This window comes from Sinocyclocheilus anshuiensis, unplaced genomic scaffold (assembly GCF_001515605.1).
Source record: "Sinocyclocheilus anshuiensis isolate Anshui unplaced genomic scaffold, SAMN03320099.WGS_v1.1 scaffold1114, whole genome shotgun sequence".
NCBI classification, from domain to species: domain Eukaryota; kingdom Metazoa; phylum Chordata; class Actinopteri; order Cypriniformes; family Cyprinidae; genus Sinocyclocheilus; species Sinocyclocheilus anshuiensis.
In genome coordinates this window covers 313,419-335,442 of record NW_015540838.1, presented here as the reverse complement: position 1 = coordinate 335,442, position 22,024 = coordinate 313,419, and the positions used below count along the sequence as shown (strand labels likewise).

Below are 22,024 nucleotides of genomic sequence, written 5' to 3'. Positions count from 1 at the left end.
AAAATACATACACACGCACACACACACACACACACACACACACACACACACACACAAACATCAGAAGATGCCCTCTAATGGCTATGAGGACTCACAGCTGGTTGAGCATCCTCTTCATCTCATCAGTGATATTGAGAGAACCAGGCACATCTTCCTCACGGTGACCAGAATCACCATCAGTTTCCACTCTCTGCTCCTCAGATTCACCCTTACACTCTTTCCTCCTACATACCACCATCCCCTACAACACACACACCCACACATACTCTTGATTGCTGAAAGATTCAAATTGCATGATAAGCTGTTATATAAACTCCATGTACTGCAAATCAAATCTGTCCTAAAATTAGCACATGATTGAATGTTGTATTGTTAAATCCATTATCTAAAGCTGTGCATCATTACCGGAGCACTGTTCCAGTAGAATGGATGGTTTATCAGATTTTATTGCAAGTGTAAGTTTCTGTACCCCTTTCTGTTCGGGAGGAGCTCTGGATGGGCTGCCGTGAAATATCTTGCTCATGTCCTCTGAATTCCTCTGCTGTGCCACATCACAAAGCTTGGCTGTGATGTCGATGCGTCTGCAGATGTCCATATCAACCTTCATGGCTTTCTCCTGGATTTTAGTGTCCAAGTCCGACACTTCCTATACAAGAATGCATGAGAATGTGAATAAAAGATATTTCAGACTTGATCTGTCATGCACTGATTGAACAGAAAATTGGAACAGGAAAACATTGCACTATAAAAACATATAGCAACATACATTTTTTGCAGAATTATTGCAACCATGCAAACATCCATGAAGCGTGACAAATCATTTTTAAAAGTAAAAACGCAAATATTTTATACATTCTCAATTAAATAAAAAAAACTGCATGCATAATAATAATAGAAAATAACTGAATTATGTGTATATATGAGTCATTCTTTGTACGAGGTTGAAAATTTTGAATTTAATATACAGGTGCATCTCAATAAATTAGAATGTCGTGGAAAAGTAAGTATATACTTGTTCAGTAAATATACACTGAACAAAATTATAAATATATATATATATATATATATATACACACATATATATATACAGTATATAATGTTATTTTAGTTTTAAATGCTATTTCCTGGTTATTTTGGTGTTATTAATATTTAAAATTTGCCTTTATTTTTATATTTTACATTTTCATTTAAGTTTCAATAATTTTGTTAAGTGCTTTTGTCATTTTTTTTAGATATTTCTATTTAACTTTCATTTATTTTTATTTTAGTTTTAGTTGTAGTAATTGTAGTACCTTGACATAACTTATTTATTTTTTATATTATTATTATATTATATTATGCATAAACAGCACTACACAGCTGTTTTATGGGTTAGTATGCCTAAAAAAAACCCCCTCAAAGGGCCAATAAAAGACACCAAGCTCATTTGGTTGCAACAGATGGTACAGCTTCTTTTGAACTGCTTTGCAACTATGCATTCACATTGAGGAACATATCCAGGGAGGCAGCACTCAGCTGTGCTTTATTACTGGGACGGAGCAACATGAGAGAACAATATGCATCTGTTCCCGGGCCAGAAGACTGACTGCTTCGCTGCTTATTTGCCCACACAGATCTATGGGCAACTATTCATGCTGATGTCAGCGAAATTTATCTTTTTTTTATCTTTAATTTATTGAAATATTTATTCATCTTTATTTCCCTGAAAGTCAATCTTATAATCTTTATCATCGCACTCAGGTGCAGTCAAATTATGCTTTTGTTTCCCTGTTTTAAAATAAGGTACTGTTGTAAATAGATATTTGCATGTTTTGTGTGCCATCAGTTGTGTGCAGAAGCTGATAGCGGATATAGCAGGAAACTTACATCATGAGGCATGAGGCTTTTGAAGACCACCAGCTCTGTTTTAAGACGTTCCATCCTCTCATTCAGTTCTCCTTGCATAGCTTCAGATGACTGAACAGTCTGTAAAGAGAGCATTTGGAAAGTTTTGCTGTGCACTGAAAGAATGAGGGAGTGAAAATGAAAGCAATAGTTTGCATGGCTTTTTTTAACCAAATTAATTTACTTAATTGTTTTAATGAAATGTTTTGACTGGACTTAATGTCAAGTTTCCATGCTACAAAACTACAGTAATCAAGCAAATCTTTGGTTGTTTTTTTAGCATTATTTATTTGGTCTCAGAATATATGTTTACAGTGTGGGTGGGGAATTTTCTTCTATGCACTAGCATTACCTTACCGCTAGCTATGCATCAGTGCATCTGTATGGATGTCAAACATCAACACAGTCACAATATGATAGGTCTGAAATCTCACCTCCTGTAATGTCTCCACCAGAGACTCCATCTGCTGACGTTTAGACACCTCCTCCTCCCATCTGGAACACAATAACAGCCCACATGGGCATTGATTGTACTTGGAATAAATGTGCACGGTGTGTCATAGTGTCATAAAGTCATGATCTGGAGTCAATTATGTTGACTCCTAAGTTCAATTATGATTCAAATGATTCGCTCTAAAGAGGACAAAAGTTATTAAAAGTAATTCAATTCACCAGTCATGTAAAACTGCATATTAATACAACTGCATAAATATCATATGTACATAAAGGGTTTTCCATACAAATATCAAGGGCACAGCATGTTCAGTTACATCTGCAGTACTGGAGAAGAACACTTCAGTATCCACCCACTGCCACTGACCATTGAGAGTCTTCCTGAGACCTTTAAAGCTCCCTGAAGACAATAACAAGCTCCCTTAAAATCACTATGGAGACTGTAGTGCATTGCAGAATATGCAAATAAAAGCTTAACTTTTGCAGGAGAAATGTTTGAGGTAAATTACTGTGCCGTTTTATTTTTGCTCTTGATTTTCAGCGACTGGGAATCTATTGTGTCTCAAGGTATAAGAGTGAAGGTGCCGTGCAATAAATCCTGCACATTTACCCCAGTGCTCTTATAACAAAGTCACATTGTATTACATTTTATACTGGTGGCTGAAAGTTTAAAAATTTATTCTAATATGCTGATTTGCTGCTTAAGAATCATATGAACATATGACTCATATGAGCTGTTTTTTTTTTTTTAGTGAATCAACAACATGCAGTGCAAACAATGTGCTCAGATTCCTGAACATATAAGCCGGTTCTTGAAGTAAATTGTTCAGTTACCAGTTACCAGAATCAGTCTGATGAATCCTTCACTGAAACAAATCGATCAGAGAGGTCACTGAATCAACATCTGACTCACTTACTGAACAGCAATTTATCATTATTTTGTTCTTATTGAAATGAAGCAGGTTTTGTGTCAGAATCATTACTGAATGATTCTCCATATGACAGTGTCTCAGTAAAAATTTTATACACATTGTTCTGTGTATATATATATATATATATATTTCACATACACTAATGTTCAAAAGTCATAGTATAGTAGATGTTTTAAAAGAAATTAATACTTTTATTCAGCAAGGTTGCATTAAATTGTTCAAAAGTAATAATAGGGACATTTAAATAGTTTCAAAGGATTGATATTTCTAATAAATGCATCAAAGAATCTGAAAAAACTGTATGAAGGCCGCACAACTGTCTTCAAGATTGATAATAACAAGAAATGTTTAATATTAAATCAGCATATTATGATTTCTCAAGGATCATGTGACATTGAAAACTAAAGAAATGGCTGCTGAAAATTCAGCTTTGCATCACAGGAATAAATTGCATTTCAAAATCTATTAAAATAGAAAACAGTTATTTTAAATTTTAATAATATTTCACAAATGATTACTGTTTTTACTGTATATTTAATCAAATAAAAGCAGCCTTGGTGAGCATAAGAGACTGCTTTCAAAAACACAAAAAAATCTTGGTCCCTTTTCTCACTTATCTTGGCGTGGAACAAACCATTTACTAAACTTGGGAATATGGTATTTAGCTTGGAAAAGCTGAACGATTACCCCATTATAATGCACTATAATGCTTATACTTATAATGTTTTTACCAATACCCCTTCTCTTTCTCTCCTTTCTTTCTTTTTATATATAGTATATTTTGTATTATTTATGTATTTATTGATTTTTTTACAATTAATTTTCATATTAATTATTATTAATATTAATATTATTTATTTATTCATGTTCATAATATTAATCCTGTTGAACAAGTAAATCTATATTCAACTTGTATAATTTGTATGTATTTTTCAATTTGTGTAAACTGCTGTCAAAACGGGCAATAAAAATAAATAAATAAATAAAAATCTTAAATATTCCAAGCTTTTGGTATTATATATACTCTTGTGTATTTGTATAATAAGCTATTGGGAAAAAAGTTTTCAAGGCTGCACATATTCAACCCCAAGTTCTGTCATGAAATTCTAGATGGCCAAAGTCCCTTTAAAGGGGTCATATGACATTGCTAAAAAGAACATTATTTTGTGTATTTTAGGTAAGCGTGGTTGACTCTTAACTTTTATAAAGAATATCTCTTTGGATTTGAGACTTTAGTCTTTGCAACTTTACAGATCTTCTTTATGCACCAAGAGCTTGTAACACTTCAAAGAGAAAGGAAACATTTAAATCGCATCATATGACCCCTTTAAGACATCTCAGAACGCTGACTGTTTCTATAGCAACTGGGACTTCTAACGGTAGCTGCAGTGACGCGATGACTTTACCAATTAGTGATTGGCTCTTTTACTCAGAAGGCGTGGCTTCCTTCGATAGAGCGGCCATATTGAAAGTTGAATTTTTTCCCCATTCAAAACTATACGAGTGACATGTCTTGGGTATTCTATAGTCTTTGAGATGGCACAGTCCGGTAGGTTCTAACTCAATCTGATATAATGACATCATTATTCACATGGCGCAGTTGATTGGTTTCTTTTCACATCAGCAGCCAATGAGCTTGCTGCTCAACATTCAAATACTTGGCTAGTGCTTGCTGTAGCAGTTGTAGAGCGCTTCAGAAAGCCTACAACTTCCCCAGCTCCACCTGTATAGATCTCCTACGGGGTAATGTCATGTATGTTATATATTTGACATATTTCATATATGTTGTATGTGCAGCAGCAGTATTTCCTACATGCTCACAGCAGCATGTCTGTGGATGTATTGGCAGTAGCAAGTCTCGGCACTCAGTACATCATGGATCCAGGCGGATAAGACTGTGTAAACTCAGGGACAGTGTGGATATCTCTGAATGTCAATGGGATCTAGTGGAGCTGACTAGACAACAGCCCAAAGTCATGAGAATCAGACTCCTCTCATTTCCTCTGCTGCAGCACAGACTGCACACGAGAGCTTTCATTTCATTCAAAAGACACTGAACACAATACAAATGGAAACTCTCTCCAAAATAAGGCAGTGTGGACAATGGCATGAGGAAATATAGAAGAATACTGCATACCGAATGCTTTTGAATGCTCACCTGGTAAAAATAAGCTCAGGATTAAAACTTTTTAATGAACTGCTATTTAGGAAAAGAAAGATGAGACACACCACAAAATAAAGAGCTGCCTTCTTTGTGTTTCACCATAATCCAGCACTGTACACACTGCTGTGACTTCTTCCATTGTGTGAGATCAGGCCAGTCGATATTAATACACATTGTTCAATTTATGGGAGAGTTCAAATGACTTCTGCCAATGTTTCAAAGAGCTATTATAGGTAAAGAAAGAGGCAAATCTGTTTTTAGGTCAAATGTTCTATGTGTACCATTGTTATCTTAAACCGCTTCAAAAGTTTACAAGTGAATAGGGCAGAGAGTGATAATGTGAGGTGACCGTGAGGGGATCATCATTGCACCTGTGAAGACCTAAAAATGGGTTTAGAGACACACCCATTGTCTCATTTGTCCACCACCTCTGAAATGCAAAGAGACAATATCTTGTCTAGTTTAGACTTCTTTCAAAAACATTTACAAAATCTCACCAACCACAAACTTTTATACATACTGTATATATGAGAGCTAAACAATACATGCTCAAAAATGAATGCTATTTCTCATGAGATGGGGGAGGGAAGTAACCTAGAAGACAGAGGATGATATGACCTATGACCCACTATTGCCCCCTTAACATATTTTGCAGACAGATGGTGGCAAAAGGTAGAGAAAGCTATACAGGCCACAATGTAGTCATGAGCTGGTATGTTAGGAATGTAAATTACCTCTTCTTAAAATCTGAACTAATGAGCAAATGAGCCACACCAACCATTCCACATGCTTTCTGGCATTTCTGGATTATTTTTATTTTTTTTTTACTTACAAATGGGCAGTTGACAACATAAATGCGCTGTCTTTTTCTTTTAGGATTTTTATTGTTTTACGATTTTCATTATGTTAAAAAATGATTAATTATGAAAATTATCAAAGAATTAGCAAACACTGTTTGAAATATCTTTGCTAAAATGCTTTTTTGGGTAGCTGACATGACATGCTGAGCATTATCATACACTAAGGCGTCTTGAACTCTCTCTAGCATAGTTTCCTCAGTGTGTGATTTTGTAATCCAATAAGCTCTCAGCTATTTCAAGAAAATAATTGTAGAAAGTGGCTTGGTGCAGACTGCAGACTGATGTTTCTTGTAATCATGAGTTCAGTGGTATGTTAGGCATGTAAATGATCACCTTTGCTTTCTATATATGTCTGTTCTTTGACCAACGTTTTCAAGGAATGTGCCACATTCAGTGCATGCACAGCACATTAAGCTTGATTCTACACTTTCACTTAAGACAATGATCTCTAAACTCCTTTGATTTCTTATGATAAGATTCAGTATAAGTGTTCAAGTGATTGATCAAAGTGGTTTATCAGCCATTTTAAAACAATGGACTGTATTGGAATTGCTACTGGTCAATAAATCTATAAAATGACTCACAAAGTCAAAATGAGGTTGGGGGATGATAAAAGTGAAATTACAATAATAGTATTATTATACAATTTAATGCTAAAAGAAATATTAAGTTCTTAAATATAATCTGGCTTCTCTGATTTTCATTAAAAAAATTCTTGCAAGGGCAATCAATGCATTGGGATAAACTTATTCAGTACTGAGTTATAAAGCTGTAGCTTTAAAAATACATTTGAAAATAAGCCTGTGCTTTCATTTTTAAATAAAATGAATGCCTCATGCCAGGTCTGTTTTAGACCTCACATTTCCTTTGTGAGGTCTAACATACTCATAGATTTCCTTTTACAAAACAAGAGAATCCTACGTCTGTACATACACAAATACTGCTGTATATGCCATATTTGTGGCTTAACACAAAACAAAAGCTGTCAGGCTGTACAGACCATTTCATTTGCGTGATGAAACATTAGTTTGTTTCCTGTGCCACAATTAACTCTTGGCGAAGACCTTCTGTCCTAAACCCTCTAAACCATGAGCTAAATTAATTGAGATGCGTTAAAAAAACAGACATTATCTCTGAGCTGTTAAACAACAAGAACCAATCAAAGTCAATCATACATTTCAAGAAAAAAAGGGGTACATTTAATTGGTGATGCTTGTTTGGGGTGGGCAACCATCTAAAACACCTTAGCAACCACCCAAAACACTCTAGCATCATGACTGTGACTTGTAATGTCCACATACTGCTAATAACTTTGTAAAGCCAAATATATGCTTCTTGCCTGGAAATTGCTAAAGGTGTAGCTGAAACATCTACAGATTTTATTCAGTTATAAACACATTTTTAAAATAAAGAGTGCTAAATGAAAATCCTGACAATACGTGCAAAGATGACCTACATATTGATCCATCTCCAGACAGTCCCATGGGTCTTCAGTTGTGCACATCTGAGTCCGCACCCGGACACCAGAAGAAGAGCGAGCTGCATTTCAAATCGATACTCAGAGCTACTCTCAAGAATCACACACACATGAACACACAGATCTAAACCCCTCCCTTCTGTGCCACAGAGTGTCTATATAGACATAAAGTACTTGATTATAATTGTAAAAAAAATCACTTAAGGAGCCATTGGCTCCTATAAATAAAACAAAAATAGGTGCCAAATTGTTTTTTAAGTGCCACAGAATAAATGTGTTTTATTTCTTTTCTTTAAACACCTTAACATTTCAGTGACAGTCATACTGTTATGTGTTTATGTCTCCCCTCCTTTTACAGCATCAGAATTTTAATCCATCTTGTAGATGTCCAGGGACATCTTAGTTAATTAATATTACTCAGTACTTAAATGTTTATTTACACTGTAACAAGGACACCTTAAAATTAAGTGTAACCATACATTTTCATTTAATTGCAATTAACATGCAATTATGTGTTCAAAACCACTGCATTCAGTTCACACTTAAGCATTTTCTTTGAAAGTGTACTCTTTCTGTAATAAGTACTCTTTTTAAAAGTATGTTAAAGTGTACACTTCTGTTCACAGGGGAATAGACAACATCCAAACTAGCAAGATGGGACAATCAGGCTTTTATTAAATGGGGCTTTTGAGGTTCAGATTTAAATGCATAATGCCTTGGCTGGCTGCATCTACTGCGCCATCCATCAGGAAATTTACAACCTGCACAATAAACAGTCATTCAGAAATGTATCTATTTACCACATAACCGACAACTTTGCACCAGCTGAATCTATTTATCTGGAGGAAATAAAATCGTTTGAAAGTCAATCATGTGCATCATCATGAATAACTTGCTAGCTCAGGAGAAAAAGGCAGAATAGCATCTTTCATTGAAATCAGCAAGCCGGAATAATTTGTTAGCATCATTAGTCCATTGATTTTCATTGCTATAGTAAAGACTGGATGGATCATCAGCTTTCAAGTTTCATCTATGTTTCTAGTTGTGTCCTCTTTTGGAAGGCCAAACAAAGTAGTTTCGCTTTCACAACGAAACACACAGCGTCTCCACGACATGGCAGCGGCGGCAACAGCAAGAATCAAAGTTACGGCCTTTTTCTTTATGTGAACATTTGGGCGGCGTTATGCAAATCTTCCCACATCGTGACGTAGACATGTGGGGGCGTGTTAGAATGAGCCGTTTTAGGTAAGCGTGGTTGACTCTTAACTTTTATAAAGAATATCTCTTTGGATTTGAGACTTTAGTCTTTGCAACTTTACAGATCTTCTTTATGCACCAAGAGCTTGTAACACTTCAAAGAGAAAGGAAACATTTAAATCGCATCATATGACCCCTTTAAGACATCTCAGAACGCTGACTGTTTCTATAGCAACTGGGACTTCTAACGGTAGCTGCAGTGACGCGATGACTTTACCAATTAGTGATTGGCTCTTTTACTCAGAAGGCGTGGCTTCCTTCGATAGAGCGGCCATATTGAAAGTTGAATTTTTTCCCCATTCAAAACTATACGAGTGACATGTCTTGGGTATTCTATAGTCTTTGAGATGGCACAGTCCGGTAGGTTCTAACTCAATCTGATATAATGACATCATTATTCACATGGCGCAGTTGATTGGTTTCTTTTCACATCAGCAGCCAATGAGCTTGCTGCTCAACATTCAAATACTTGGCTAGTGCTTGCTGTAGCAGTTGTAGAGCGCTTCAGAAAGCCTACAACTTCCCCAGCTCCACCTGTATAGATCTCCTACGGGGTAATGTCATGTATGTTATATATTTGACATATTTCATATATGTTGTATGTGCAGCAGCAGTATTTCCTACATGCTCACAGCAGCATGTCTGTGGATGTATTGGCAGTAGCAAGTCTCGGCACTCAGTACATCATGGATCCAGGCGGATAAGACTGTGTAAACTCAGGGACAGTGTGGATATCTCTGAATGTCAATGGGATCTAGTGGAGCTGACTAGACAACAGCCCAAAGTCATGAGAATCAGACTCCTCTCATTTCCTCTGCTGCAGCACAGACTGCACACGAGAGCTTTCATTTCATTCAAAAGACACTGAACACAATACAAATGGAAACTCTCTCCAAAATAAGGCAGTGTGGACAATGGCATGAGGAAATATAGAAGAATACTGCATACCGAATGCTTTTGAATGCTCACCTGGTAAAAATAAGCTCAGGATTAAAACTTTTTAATGAACTGCTATTTAGGAAAAGAAAGATGAGACACACCACAAAATAAAGAGCTGCCTTCTTTGTGTTTCACCATAATCCAGCACTGTACACACTGCTGTGACTTCTTCCATTGTGTGAGATCAGGCCAGTCGATATTAATACACATTGTTCAATTTATGGGAGAGTTCAAATGACTTCTGCCAATGTTTCAAAGAGCTATTATAGGTAAAGAAAGAGGCAAATCTGTTTTTAGGTCAAATGTTCTATGTGTACCATTGTTATCTTAAACCGCTTCAAAAGTTTACAAGTGAATAGGGCAGAGAGTGATAATGTGAGGTGACCGTGAGGGGATCATCATTGCACCTGTGAAGACCTAAAAATGGGTTTAGAGACACACCCATTGTCTCATTTGTCCACCACCTCTGAAATGCAAAGAGACAATATCTTGTCTAGTTTAGACTTCTTTCAAAAACATTTACAAAATCTCACCAACCACAAACTTTTATACATACTGTATATATGAGAGCTAAACAATACATGCTCAAAAATGAATGCTATTTCTCATGAGATGGGGGAGGGAAGTAACCTAGAAGACAGAGGATGATATGACCTATGACCCACTATTGCCCCCTTAACATATTTTGCAGACAGATGGTGGCAAAAGGTAGAGAAAGCTATACAGGCCACAATGTAGTCATGAGCTGGTATGTTAGGAATGTAAATTACCTCTTCTTAAAATCTGAACTAATGAGCAAATGAGCCACACCAACCATTCCACATGCTTTCTGGCATTTCTGGATTATTTTTATTTTTTTTTTACTTACAAATGGGCAGTTGACAACATAAATGCGCTGTCTTTTTCTTTTAGGATTTTTATTGTTTTACGATTTTCATTATGTTAAAAAATGATTAATTATGAAAATTATCAAAGAATTAGCAAACACTGTTTGAAATATCTTTGCTAAAATGCTTTTTTGGGTAGCTGACATGACATGCTGAGCATTATCATACACTAAGGCGTCTTGAACTCTCTCTAGCATAGTTTCCTCAGTGTGTGATTTTGTAATCCAATAAGCTCTCAGCTATTTCAAGAAAATAATTGTAGAAAGTGGCTTGGTGCAGACTGCAGACTGATGTTTCTTGTAATCATGAGTTCAGTGGTATGTTAGGCATGTAAATGATCACCTTTGCTTTCTATATATGTCTGTTCTTTGACCAACGTTTTCAAGGAATGTGCCACATTCAGTGCATGCACAGCACATTAAGCTTGATTCTACACTTTCACTTAAGACAATGATCTCTAAACTCCTTTGATTTCTTATGATAAGATTCAGTATAAGTGTTCAAGTGATTGATCAAAGTGGTTTATCAGCCATTTTAAAACAATGGACTGTATTGGAATTGCTACTGGTCAATAAATCTATAAAATGACTCACAAAGTCAAAATGAGGTTGGGGGATGATAAAAGTGAAATTACAATAATAGTATTATTATACAATTTAATGCTAAAAGAAATATTAAGTTCTTAAATATAATCTGGCTTCTCTGATTTTCATTAAAAAAATTCTTGCAAGGGCAATCAATGCATTGGGATAAACTTATTCAGTACTGAGTTATAAAGCTGTAGCTTTAAAAATACATTTGAAAATAAGCCTGTGCTTTCATTTTTAAATAAAATGAATGCCTCATGCCAGGTCTGTTTTAGACCTCACATTTCCTTTGTGAGGTCTAACATACTCATAGATTTCCTTTTACAAAACAAGAGAATCCTACGTCTGTACATACACAAATACTGCTGTATATGCCATATTTGTGGCTTAACACAAAACAAAAGCTGTCAGGCTGTACAGACCATTTCATTTGCGTGATGAAACATTAGTTTGTTTCCTGTGCCACAATTAACTCTTGGCGAAGACCTTCTGTCCTAAACCCTCTAAACCATGAGCTAAATTAATTGAGATGCGTTAAAAAAACAGACATTATCTCTGAGCTGTTAAACAACAAGAACCAATCAAAGTCAATCATACATTTCAAGAAAAAAAGGGGTACATTTAATTGGTGATGCTTGTTTGGGGTGGGCAACCATCTAAAACACCTTAGCAACCACCCAAAACACTCTAGCATCATGACTGTGACTTGTAATGTCCACATACTGCTAATAACTTTGTAAAGCCAAATATATGCTTCTTGCCTGGAAATTGCTAAAGGTGTAGCTGAAACATCTACAGATTTTATTCAGTTATAAACACATTTTTAAAATAAAGAGTGCTAAATGAAAATCCTGACAATACGTGCAAAGATGACCTACATATTGATCCATCTCCAGACAGTCCCATGGGTCTTCAGTTGTGCACATCTGAGTCCGCACCCGGACACCAGAAGAAGAGCGAGCTGCATTTCAAATCGATACTCAGAGCTACTCTCAAGAATCACACACACATGAACACACAGATCTAAACCCCTCCCTTCTGTGCCACAGAGTGTCTATATAGACATAAAGTACTTGATTATAATTGTAAAAAAAATCACTTAAGGAGCCATTGGCTCCTATAAATAAAACAAAAATAGGTGCCAAATTGTTTTTTAAGTGCCACAGAATAAATGTGTTTTATTTCTTTTCTTTAAACACCTTAACATTTCAGTGACAGTCATACTGTTATGTGTTTATGTCTCCCCTCCTTTTACAGCATCAGAATTTTAATCCATCTTGTAGATGTCCAGGGACATCTTAGTTAATTAATATTACTCAGTACTTAAATGTTTATTTACACTGTAACAAGGACACCTTAAAATTAAGTGTAACCATACATTTTCATTTAATTGCAATTAACATGCAATTATGTGTTCAAAACCACTGCATTCAGTTCACACTTAAGCATTTTCTTTGAAAGTGTACTCTTTCTGTAATAAGTACTCTTTTTAAAAGTATGTTAAAGTGTACACTTCTGTTCACAGGGGAATAGACAACATCCAAACTAGCAAGATGGGACAATCAGGCTTTTATTAAATGGGGCTTTTGAGGTTCAGATTTAAATGCATAATGCCTTGGCTGGCTGCATCTACTGCGCCATCCATCAGGAAATTTACAACCTGCACAATAAACAGTCATTCAGAAATGTATCTATTTACCACATAACCGACAACTTTGCACCAGCTGAATCTATTTATCTGGAGGAAATAAAATCGTTTGAAAGTCAATCATGTGCATCATCATGAATAACTTGCTAGCTCAGGAGAAAAAGGCAGAATAGCATCTTTCATTGAAATCAGCAAGCCGGAATAATTTGTTAGCATCATTAGTCCATTGATTTTCATTGCTATAGTAAAGACTGGATGGATCATCAGCTTTCAAGTTTCATCTATGGATGTCATGTCGTGAAAGAACATGCTACTCAGTCCTGACTGACCACAACATAAAACAATGTCTACTCTGTACATATGTGAAAACTAAAACAGTATTTGACTGCAGTTTAAAGAAACAAGTTGATAGTAAGTAAAAATGTTAAGTAAAAATCACTGAATCACATTCCTAAAGTCATTCAGTCCAATTAGGCCTGACCAGATCTTTTTCAATTTATGTAATATCATATAACATAAAATTACATAATAAAAACAATAATTATTAATATGTAAAAAAATAATATATGAAATGTTACAAATAAAATGTAAATAAATAATAAATAAGACATTTGAAAATCACATCAAGCAAAAACAAATAAATAATAAGAGTGATATTTTCTTTCATCATACCAGTTCATAGCTGTTCTTGGATGTGTTAAATGTTCAGAATGTTCTAGTTCCCATGATTTTGGACTCCCAGCATGAGTGGGGGGCAGAACTGATCTCCTGCCCAGTGAGGCAGCACTACTAGTAGCACTACTACTATTCCCTCATACCTCACTTTGCTGCAAGCTTACCTCCTGTTCACACACTATTGATCCGCCACACAAAACATCACCTCTTATGCAGCTACTGCCACGATACCTGACCAGAACTGGACAGACGTCTACGGCCATGGCTTTACAGCCCGACTCACACGGGTCAGTGGAGATCAGCTGCTGGGGTTATAAAACACCTTTTGAAAGTATGCGTTCCTCAAAGCCGTCATCTGTAGAATGCGTGGCTTTTGTGCTAGGAAAGGTTTATAACTTGTCTCACAAATCATGGTAGTCCAAAGCACGACTATGACGATAATGATACTAAATAGTTTTTAAATAGTACAGATTCACAGAACAAACTCAGAAAAAGGCAGGCAGGCAAAGTAGAACAACCACGTAACACCAAACAGGACTATACAGAACAAATGAGGATTCAAACAGAGTTGACGAGGCGAAAATCAAATAAAAAACTATAGCAACACATCAGACACGCAGACAGGAAACGAACACAAGGACAGAAAACCAAACTAAACTGAATATTATTGTGACAGTACACCCCCTCCCAAAAGGCGCGACCTCACACTGACGAGAGGAGGTTTAGGTTGAGGACGATTGGTGATTGTGAGTATAGCGAACAGATCCAGAGGAGGTGATGGAAGAAACCAGGGAGGTGCTGATGGTGGTAGGGGCCAAGGAAATGCTCGGATGGTGCCCCAAGGAGGAGTTGCAGGAGGGACTGACAGAGACGACGCAGATGGAAGAGGAGCCCCAGGCAGAAACAGAGCCAAAGAGCCAGGGTGACACAGAGGCTCCTTAGGGCCAAGGCGGAGTCGGTGGCTCCAGCGACTAAGGTGGGGACCTGGAAGACTGCGGTGAAGCCGGACCGACTGAGGACCAAGGGGGGGGTCAGGGCTGGACGGAACCAGGGGGAAGACAAACGACACAGGGCAATACATGAAATTATCCAAAATATTTCCAGAGGCCAGTTGTAGCTCACCCTCAGCGGTGGGAGTGTGTCGGGCTTCTTTCCATCCCCTCGTACTCCACTAATACTCCCTCCGGCATGTGCAATGTTGCCGATTCATTTGACAATTCATATTCTTTTGTTAGGTCCGGTATTCTGTCACAAATCATGGTAGACAAAGTAGAACAGTACAGATTCACAGAACAAACTCAGAAAAAGGCAGGCAGACAAAGTAGAACAACCACAAAAGACTGACGATACAGAACAAATGAGGATTCAAACAGAGGAACTTAAATACACAGGTTGATTAGGCAAACACAGCTGAACAGGATAATACAATCAAATCAAAAATCATAGCAACACATCAGACACGCAGACAGGAAATGAACAAACTACACTGAATATCATTGTGACAGCTTGTAGACAGAGTGTATTTCTCTGAAATCTGGCATGTGTTCAATCATAAAGCTAGAGTTTAGAAATGATAACATTTCTCCAAGAACAACATTCATATATGTGGATAAATAAATATGATTTAAAAACGCAATCAAATCTTTGGCAAAAAGCCTCAATCAATCCTCATTAGAAATGCCAACGAAGATACCAATTAATTACCAATACTGGCTCCAAGTTACTTTGTACTTTAAAGAACACAAGCTACTCAAAACAGTCAGCCTGTTGCCAAGCCTATGCCTAATTTTGCCAAGCCTATGCCTGGTTTATTATTTGTTTAAATGATTTCCTAGGAGACAGTATTTGCATATGAGCCTGATGCCACATTTTCCACCTGTCTCAGATCGCATTTAATATAACAGACCACCAACATCCATCCTAACTGACCGGCTGCTACTGTGACACTCTGACAGCCAAAACAAACATGAGTCGACAGCAATGCAAAAAATAGTTAATTCTGTCTTGGCCACTTAAGCAAAGACAGACAAACATATGACTAGTAGGTGCTCAATGATTTATCTCAAAAATAGCCCATTCCTAACAGCATGGCCATTGTAAGCACTGAATAATCAAAGGATGCAGGCACTCTTTATAAAGTGGGGTTTCCAGCTCACTCAAGATCTGGAAATGAATCATTGTGTGGCTCATTTGTCCGCTTCTTCTCACAGACAGTCTACATCTGTTCTGGCAGACGAGAAAGCCTCTATGGCCGGACTTTTAAATTATTATTACAACAGAGCCACTGACACAAACTAAAATAGCAGCAGAGCCAAGAGGAACAGTCTGAGAAACACAAAAGCATCTCAGGGTTACTGTAGTTATTGTGAGTCTGGGTTTTCTAGATGACCGGAAATGCCTTAAAGTTACAGTAACTCATTTGTGTTGAGCAATGAATGAGCCCCCACACTGCCTGCTGCAGGTCAGAAACAAGGAATTTGGCACAAATGTTTTGTTCATCACTTTCCCAGCAACAGACACATAAATCAAGCATCCTATAGCAACAAGAACAGGAAATGTATCTTCTAAATCAACAGGCATTGGTCCATTGCTATTGCACATGACAAAATTAAATGGTTGAAACAGAAAATGAACTGAATGACACGCATCAAAGAGTCAAAAAGAAAATATAATCAGGGGAAATTCCTTATGTATCAAGCAAACCCCGCATAAAATGGGTGGAAGTGTATTCCGTGGACCAATAACTATAATTATTAGTCCCCAAAGAGAAAAAGAAAAACTGTAAAGAGATTCTATTGTAGTTCTAGGACATATCCCACAAACTCCTATTGAATGGGATGGGTTTGGAGGAGAGGAAAAAAAGCTAATAGTTTCTGTCAGATAAGATGTCATCCCTGCTTTCTCAGGTTTCATATCCAAACTAGACACTTTGTAATGGGATACTAGAGAACATACATGGGTTACTGATAGAGCCTTACTGTTAAGACACTGAAAAAAAAAAAAACTCAGGGACAGTCGCATAAAATAGAAAGGAAACACACACTCTTGTTTACTATGAACACACAGGGGGCAAACTTTTTGTTTTTAGAATGAGAAGGGCTATTTTGTTTAAAGTATTTGATAACCCAGCTAACAAAAATATGTTCCAAGAATGTGTTGCTAACATTCACATTAGGATATAAAATAGTTATTTCCATGTTTTCTAAATGTTCAAAATATCAATTTTTTAAAATATTTTAAAACCATTTTATGTTTTTTTTTTCTTGGTTAAGCGAAAAATCATTAAGGGACGTTACTTTTGAAAGTTCTCACAACATTCTGGAATGAGTAAGAAGCAACGTTTACAATATGGCAGATGAACGTCCAACTGAAATGTAAAAAAAAAAAAAAAAAAGTTTTGAGAACATTATTAAAGACCAGGGGCCAGTTGCATAAGCTTTGCCTTTATGGTGACATATCATGAAAATCTGACTTTTTTCGTTTTTAAGTGCTATAATCGGGTCCCTGGTGCATCTACCAACCCAGGAAATGTGAAAAATATTAATCCAGTAACTTTGTTTTGGTAAGCCTTTTTCTGCAAGCATCTGAAAAAACGAGCGCGTTGGATTTCGCTCCCTGTGTGACGTGGCAAAGGGATCTTATTATAATATCACCGCCCCTTTATCTGCACGTTTCCACTCACGGTGCCGGCGCGCCACCATTCTGTTTTCGCAAGCAACAATGGTGTACCAGTTCTAGCGTTTAGCGCTGTGCCTTTAAAATTATTTACATATTTATTTACCGTATATTACGCTGCTGCCACACAGATCTAATATAAACATGCGATTTCTTTCCCAGCTGTTTACCTTCACAGACATAACAGACTGTTTTTGTAACTCATGTGTTTTTAACATAAACTTTTGTGTATTTGACAGTTTAAGCGCAATAAGACATGAAAGTGAACTTAGTTTAGTACTCACATGCCATGTGACAGCTGCTTTCTGTGCGTGTGCTTCGGATGTGTGCGCTCAGAAAACACTATATCAGAAGTTTAAAATAATGTGGCTTTAAAACGCATGATTTCAGCACGATAGACATGATAATCAAAACCAAACAGATGTTTTTTGTTTTTTGAGAGTATCTGTCATAAGAGCTGTAAAGGAACAGCCCTATTCTGGAAAAGGGGGAGGGGAGCAGCAGCTCATTTGCATTTAAAGATACATGCACGAAAACAGCATGTTTTTGCTTCCTCTCAAAATAGGCTGTGACGAGTGGGGCGGGGCCGAGAGCTGTTGGAGCGGAGCGAGGCCGGTGGAGTGAATGATAATCAGCGACACCTGCGCCACTCACCGGTCTCGAGTCCCACGGAGGAGCTCCGGAAGGATAAAAGGAGGAGTGACGACAGTGCAAGACGAGAGAGGACCAGGCCTGGATTTTATTTTGTGTTTTGTGTGCGGCAGTCGTCAGTGAGGGGCTGCCGCTTTACTTTTGCATTTGTTTATTTAGTTATTAAATGGTTTAAATGTTCGCCGGTTCCCGACTCCTTCTTCCTGTGACTACAAACTGTGTTACATTGGCACAGGTGTCGCTCATTATCAATTACTCCACTGGCCTTGCTCCGATCCCACGGCTCTCGGCCCCGCCCCACTCGTCACATAGGCATTTTCAAAATGATATAATAAATGATCCGTGGGGTATTTTGAGCTGAAACTTCACAGACACATTCTGGGGACACCTGAGACTTGTATTACATATTGTAGAAAGGGGCATGATAGGTCACCTTTATTAAAACAGCGTCTTAAGAACGAGTTTGACCAACTCTCAGTAAGCCAATAAGTAATCACTCTTATTTTTGGAATTAACCAATTATGCTTTTATGTAACTGAATAAAAAAAATTATGACTAGTCTTAAAGAAAAAAATTAGATGACTAACTTGTAAGACCAGTCTAAACCTTTTATGCAACTGGCCCCAGATAACCAGACCTTACATTCACCAAAGTTCTGAGAACATTCCCTGATGGGAATATTCAGATAAAAAAAACAACTATTTTAATTTAAAAAATAATTGTAATAATGATAATAATATAACATTTATTCAAAGCGGTTTTGTGATTGTGATTTTGGCTGCTTTGCTTGTTATTATTATTATTATTGATCAGTGGCTGTTAGATAAAAGCTGAATAATTTAAGCAATAGATTATACAGGTGACACTGACATTCTGGTAAATAATAGCCATTATTCAATATTTTGGTCTGGTCAAACCAATTATTGCTCTATTTCTAATGGTAAGCATAGTTTTGGCCAAAGTTAAGTATCATAGTAACCATAACACAGTGTTACAGTTAGTAAAACCACTGTAAAGTAATATGGCACCTCCAATTAATAGGCCTAAAACAAGCTTTCATTTATGTTTCAGACAGTGGATGACTGTAGATGACAGTGGTAACTAATATCAAGTTACCAATGTTTTATAGTAACAATAATTGTTCTAATTACAATATTATTTCTTGATTTATAAGAAAATTGTTGATGAAGAAATCTTTGCAGACAAACACTTGAAATATAAGCTCGAGCTGGACTTACTTTCTCCTGTACTCGTCTCTCTCTCGCTTGACTTTGGCCAAAACATTGTACAAGGCCCTGAGTTCAGGTGTGATGGTGTCGATCTGAACCCCGACACCGTCGGGATGAGTCCAGGACACTCCAGGCCCCTGATGCGTCTCAAACCGTCCTCCGTATCGGGCGGTGTGTGAGAAACTCCAGATTCTACCGGGGAGTCTCGACTGACACAGTGCGTTTGAGTAAGGCAGCTCGAGGTTCGTCTGGACCGCTTTATCCCGGGAAAACAGCAGTCGGTACCGGGATTGCTCCTGGGCGTGCTGCAGCTGGATCTCCAATAACTTATTTCTACGCTCTAACTCGTGGACTTTGGAAAGGAAGCAGCGGAAGCGGAGATTTAGTGTTTTTAACACATGAATGTTGGAGCCCAAATCGTTTCTCAACGCGCTGGTTGCCATGGCGCCGGACCCGCTCCCAGCCGCACACGCTTCATTCATACCGATGGGTGCCGCGGATTCATTAAACAACATCGGGTTGAGAACCGGGTCCGGAAAACGACGAGGTAAATCCATCTTTATTCGTGAGCAATGTTTCTATGCATCAAACTGCAGATGCTGTAAAGCAGCATACGTCACCTCCATGCTCTCGGACGCAAGGTGCACTCCCTTTATCTAATGTCACACAAATAATAGGCCATAGTCGCGCTTCTAGCGGTCGGATAAAGCGCATTGACCAGTACACATTTCATGAACTCACAGCTGCCCTCCTACCATCCCCTGGTGATTAAACGGGCCGGTTATTAGTCTCAACTTGCCGTAGAGACTCAGGTTTCAGCCCAGTCTGTGAAAAAAAAAAACGGGAGGAGAGGAAGCTCCGCCCTCCAGTAACAGTCGCATTGGCTACTGTGGCTGTAAGACACGCCCTTTTAACCCTAAAAATGGCAAGACCATAAAGAGACATCAGAAAATTAATTTATTGCTATTTTCCATCTTATTGGGACACAAATAATACAACTTGATAATTTTTTTTTCAAAACATGACTTTTAATTTTGATTTTAATGTTTGTATCCCACAGGATACGTTGCCAGTTGGGGTATAAATGAACTGAAAACAGAACACTTGTTTATCAATGCTTGTTACAACATGATTGTAATTCCTGAACTCTTTGGAATACAGACCTAAGGTTGGTCTCTTTTTAAAGAAGACACATAGCAGATTATTGCTGAAGTGAAAGCATTTCAAAGTAAAAAAAAAGTCATAGTAGATTAAGTTTGCAGTAAAGATAATGCAGTATACAAATTTTTTTTTAATTGTATATAAAATAAAAATACTAAATATGTTGCACTTCAAATTGCTATAAAATCTAAGCTATATGTCTAACCAAGTTATGTTCCAAATCTGAAGTTGATATCACCAAAATTGTGCTTCCTGTGAGATTTGTTTGGGCACTATACCAAAAATAACCACTGGGTGACACCTAAACTCTATTGAATTTCTTTGATGCAGTTTTCTGTCACAAATCAATAATTTTCTGTCACAATATCTCTTCTATTACAAAACAGTCACCAAATATGGAACCTTGACTGTCAGACCTTTCCAACGATATGCGTTTTGTCAAGATTACAAAAAGATTTGATTTTCTAAAACACAAGCCACAAAATCACAGAGTATATATATATATATGTTTTTATATCTTGATTTATACCCCTAAAAGGGCGATGTATCCCCTGAGATACAAACATTTAGAGACAGATTACAAAAAAATTTAAGCATTTAATTAATACAATTTCAATGTAAACCAAATAAGCTAATGCTGAACAACAGCTTTTTAAACAGGCAAGTCCCCTCCAACATGTGTAAATATGTCAGCTAGATCAACTTTTATCGGAGGGTGAGTAGATTTCCCACTACAGGCGGCCATGCAGTTTTAAATGCTGCCCGTGAGCTAAACAAAGAATGTATGAACAAAGTCAATATATCTCAGTATTCACAACAAACACCCTTTCCACATGAAACCAAGAAATGAGACCTACACTCCCTGCCTCTCCCCACAGCCTCTCAAATGTTTGTATCCCACAGGATACGTTGCCAGTTTTAGGGTTAAATTATTGGCCAGTCTTTCACTTTTCTAAAGAGACCTTTTGACAAAAAAGTTGGCCATGTCACTTCATCTCTATAAGAAGTGAGAACTGTTTTAAATTCTGTAAAAAAAGTTTCAAAGTCGGCATAAAAATATGTTTAGACCAAGTGTTTTCCAAGCCACAGTACAAGGCACATCCATATGCTTCATTTGAACCAGCCTTTGAGTCACTGCAATTGTAACGTTGTTTGCATTCATGCTGAAACCCAAAGAAAGCACAAATACATTATTAGAAAGAAATTCAAAATAACTGCATATACTTTCATAAACTGTGGGTACTTGCATGGATGTTAACCACCAAAAGATTGGGCACACATTATTCATAGTACAGTCACTATTATTGTTATTTTAAATAACAATAATAATAATAATATCTACATTATATAAATTTACTAATGAATTGGATCAGACAGTGAAATAAAACTAACAAGTGTGTGTGTATATACTATATACAGTATGTATGTATATGCATATATATATATTTATTTGTACACGTGTGTACACACACACACACACACACCCCCACCCTCACTCACTCTCTCACACACACACACACACACTCACTCACTCACTCACACACT

The 22,024-nt window shown here is 37.0% G+C and overlaps 1 protein-coding gene across 1 annotated transcript in view; it reads right to left on the bottom strand.

The window, feature by feature from the left end:
• LOC107687398 (intermediate filament family orphan 2-like) overlaps positions 1 to 20,107 on the bottom strand; it is a 24,237-nt gene extending 4,130 nt beyond the window's left edge. Inside the window, exons 1-5 of the mRNA XM_016484715.1 lie at positions 19,328 to 20,107; positions 2,319 to 2,379; positions 1,867 to 1,965; positions 470 to 646; positions 96 to 241 (exon numbers count right to left, since the gene is read on the bottom strand). Coding sequence (XP_016340201.1) covers positions 96 to 241; positions 470 to 646; positions 1,867 to 1,965; positions 2,319 to 2,379; positions 19,328 to 19,875 — 1,031 coding nt within the window. The 5' untranslated portion in view covers positions 19,876 to 20,107. The remainder of the gene's footprint in view (positions 1 to 95; positions 242 to 469; positions 647 to 1,866; positions 1,966 to 2,318; positions 2,380 to 19,327) is intronic.
• Positions 20,108 to 22,024: the final 1,917 nt, after the last annotated feature.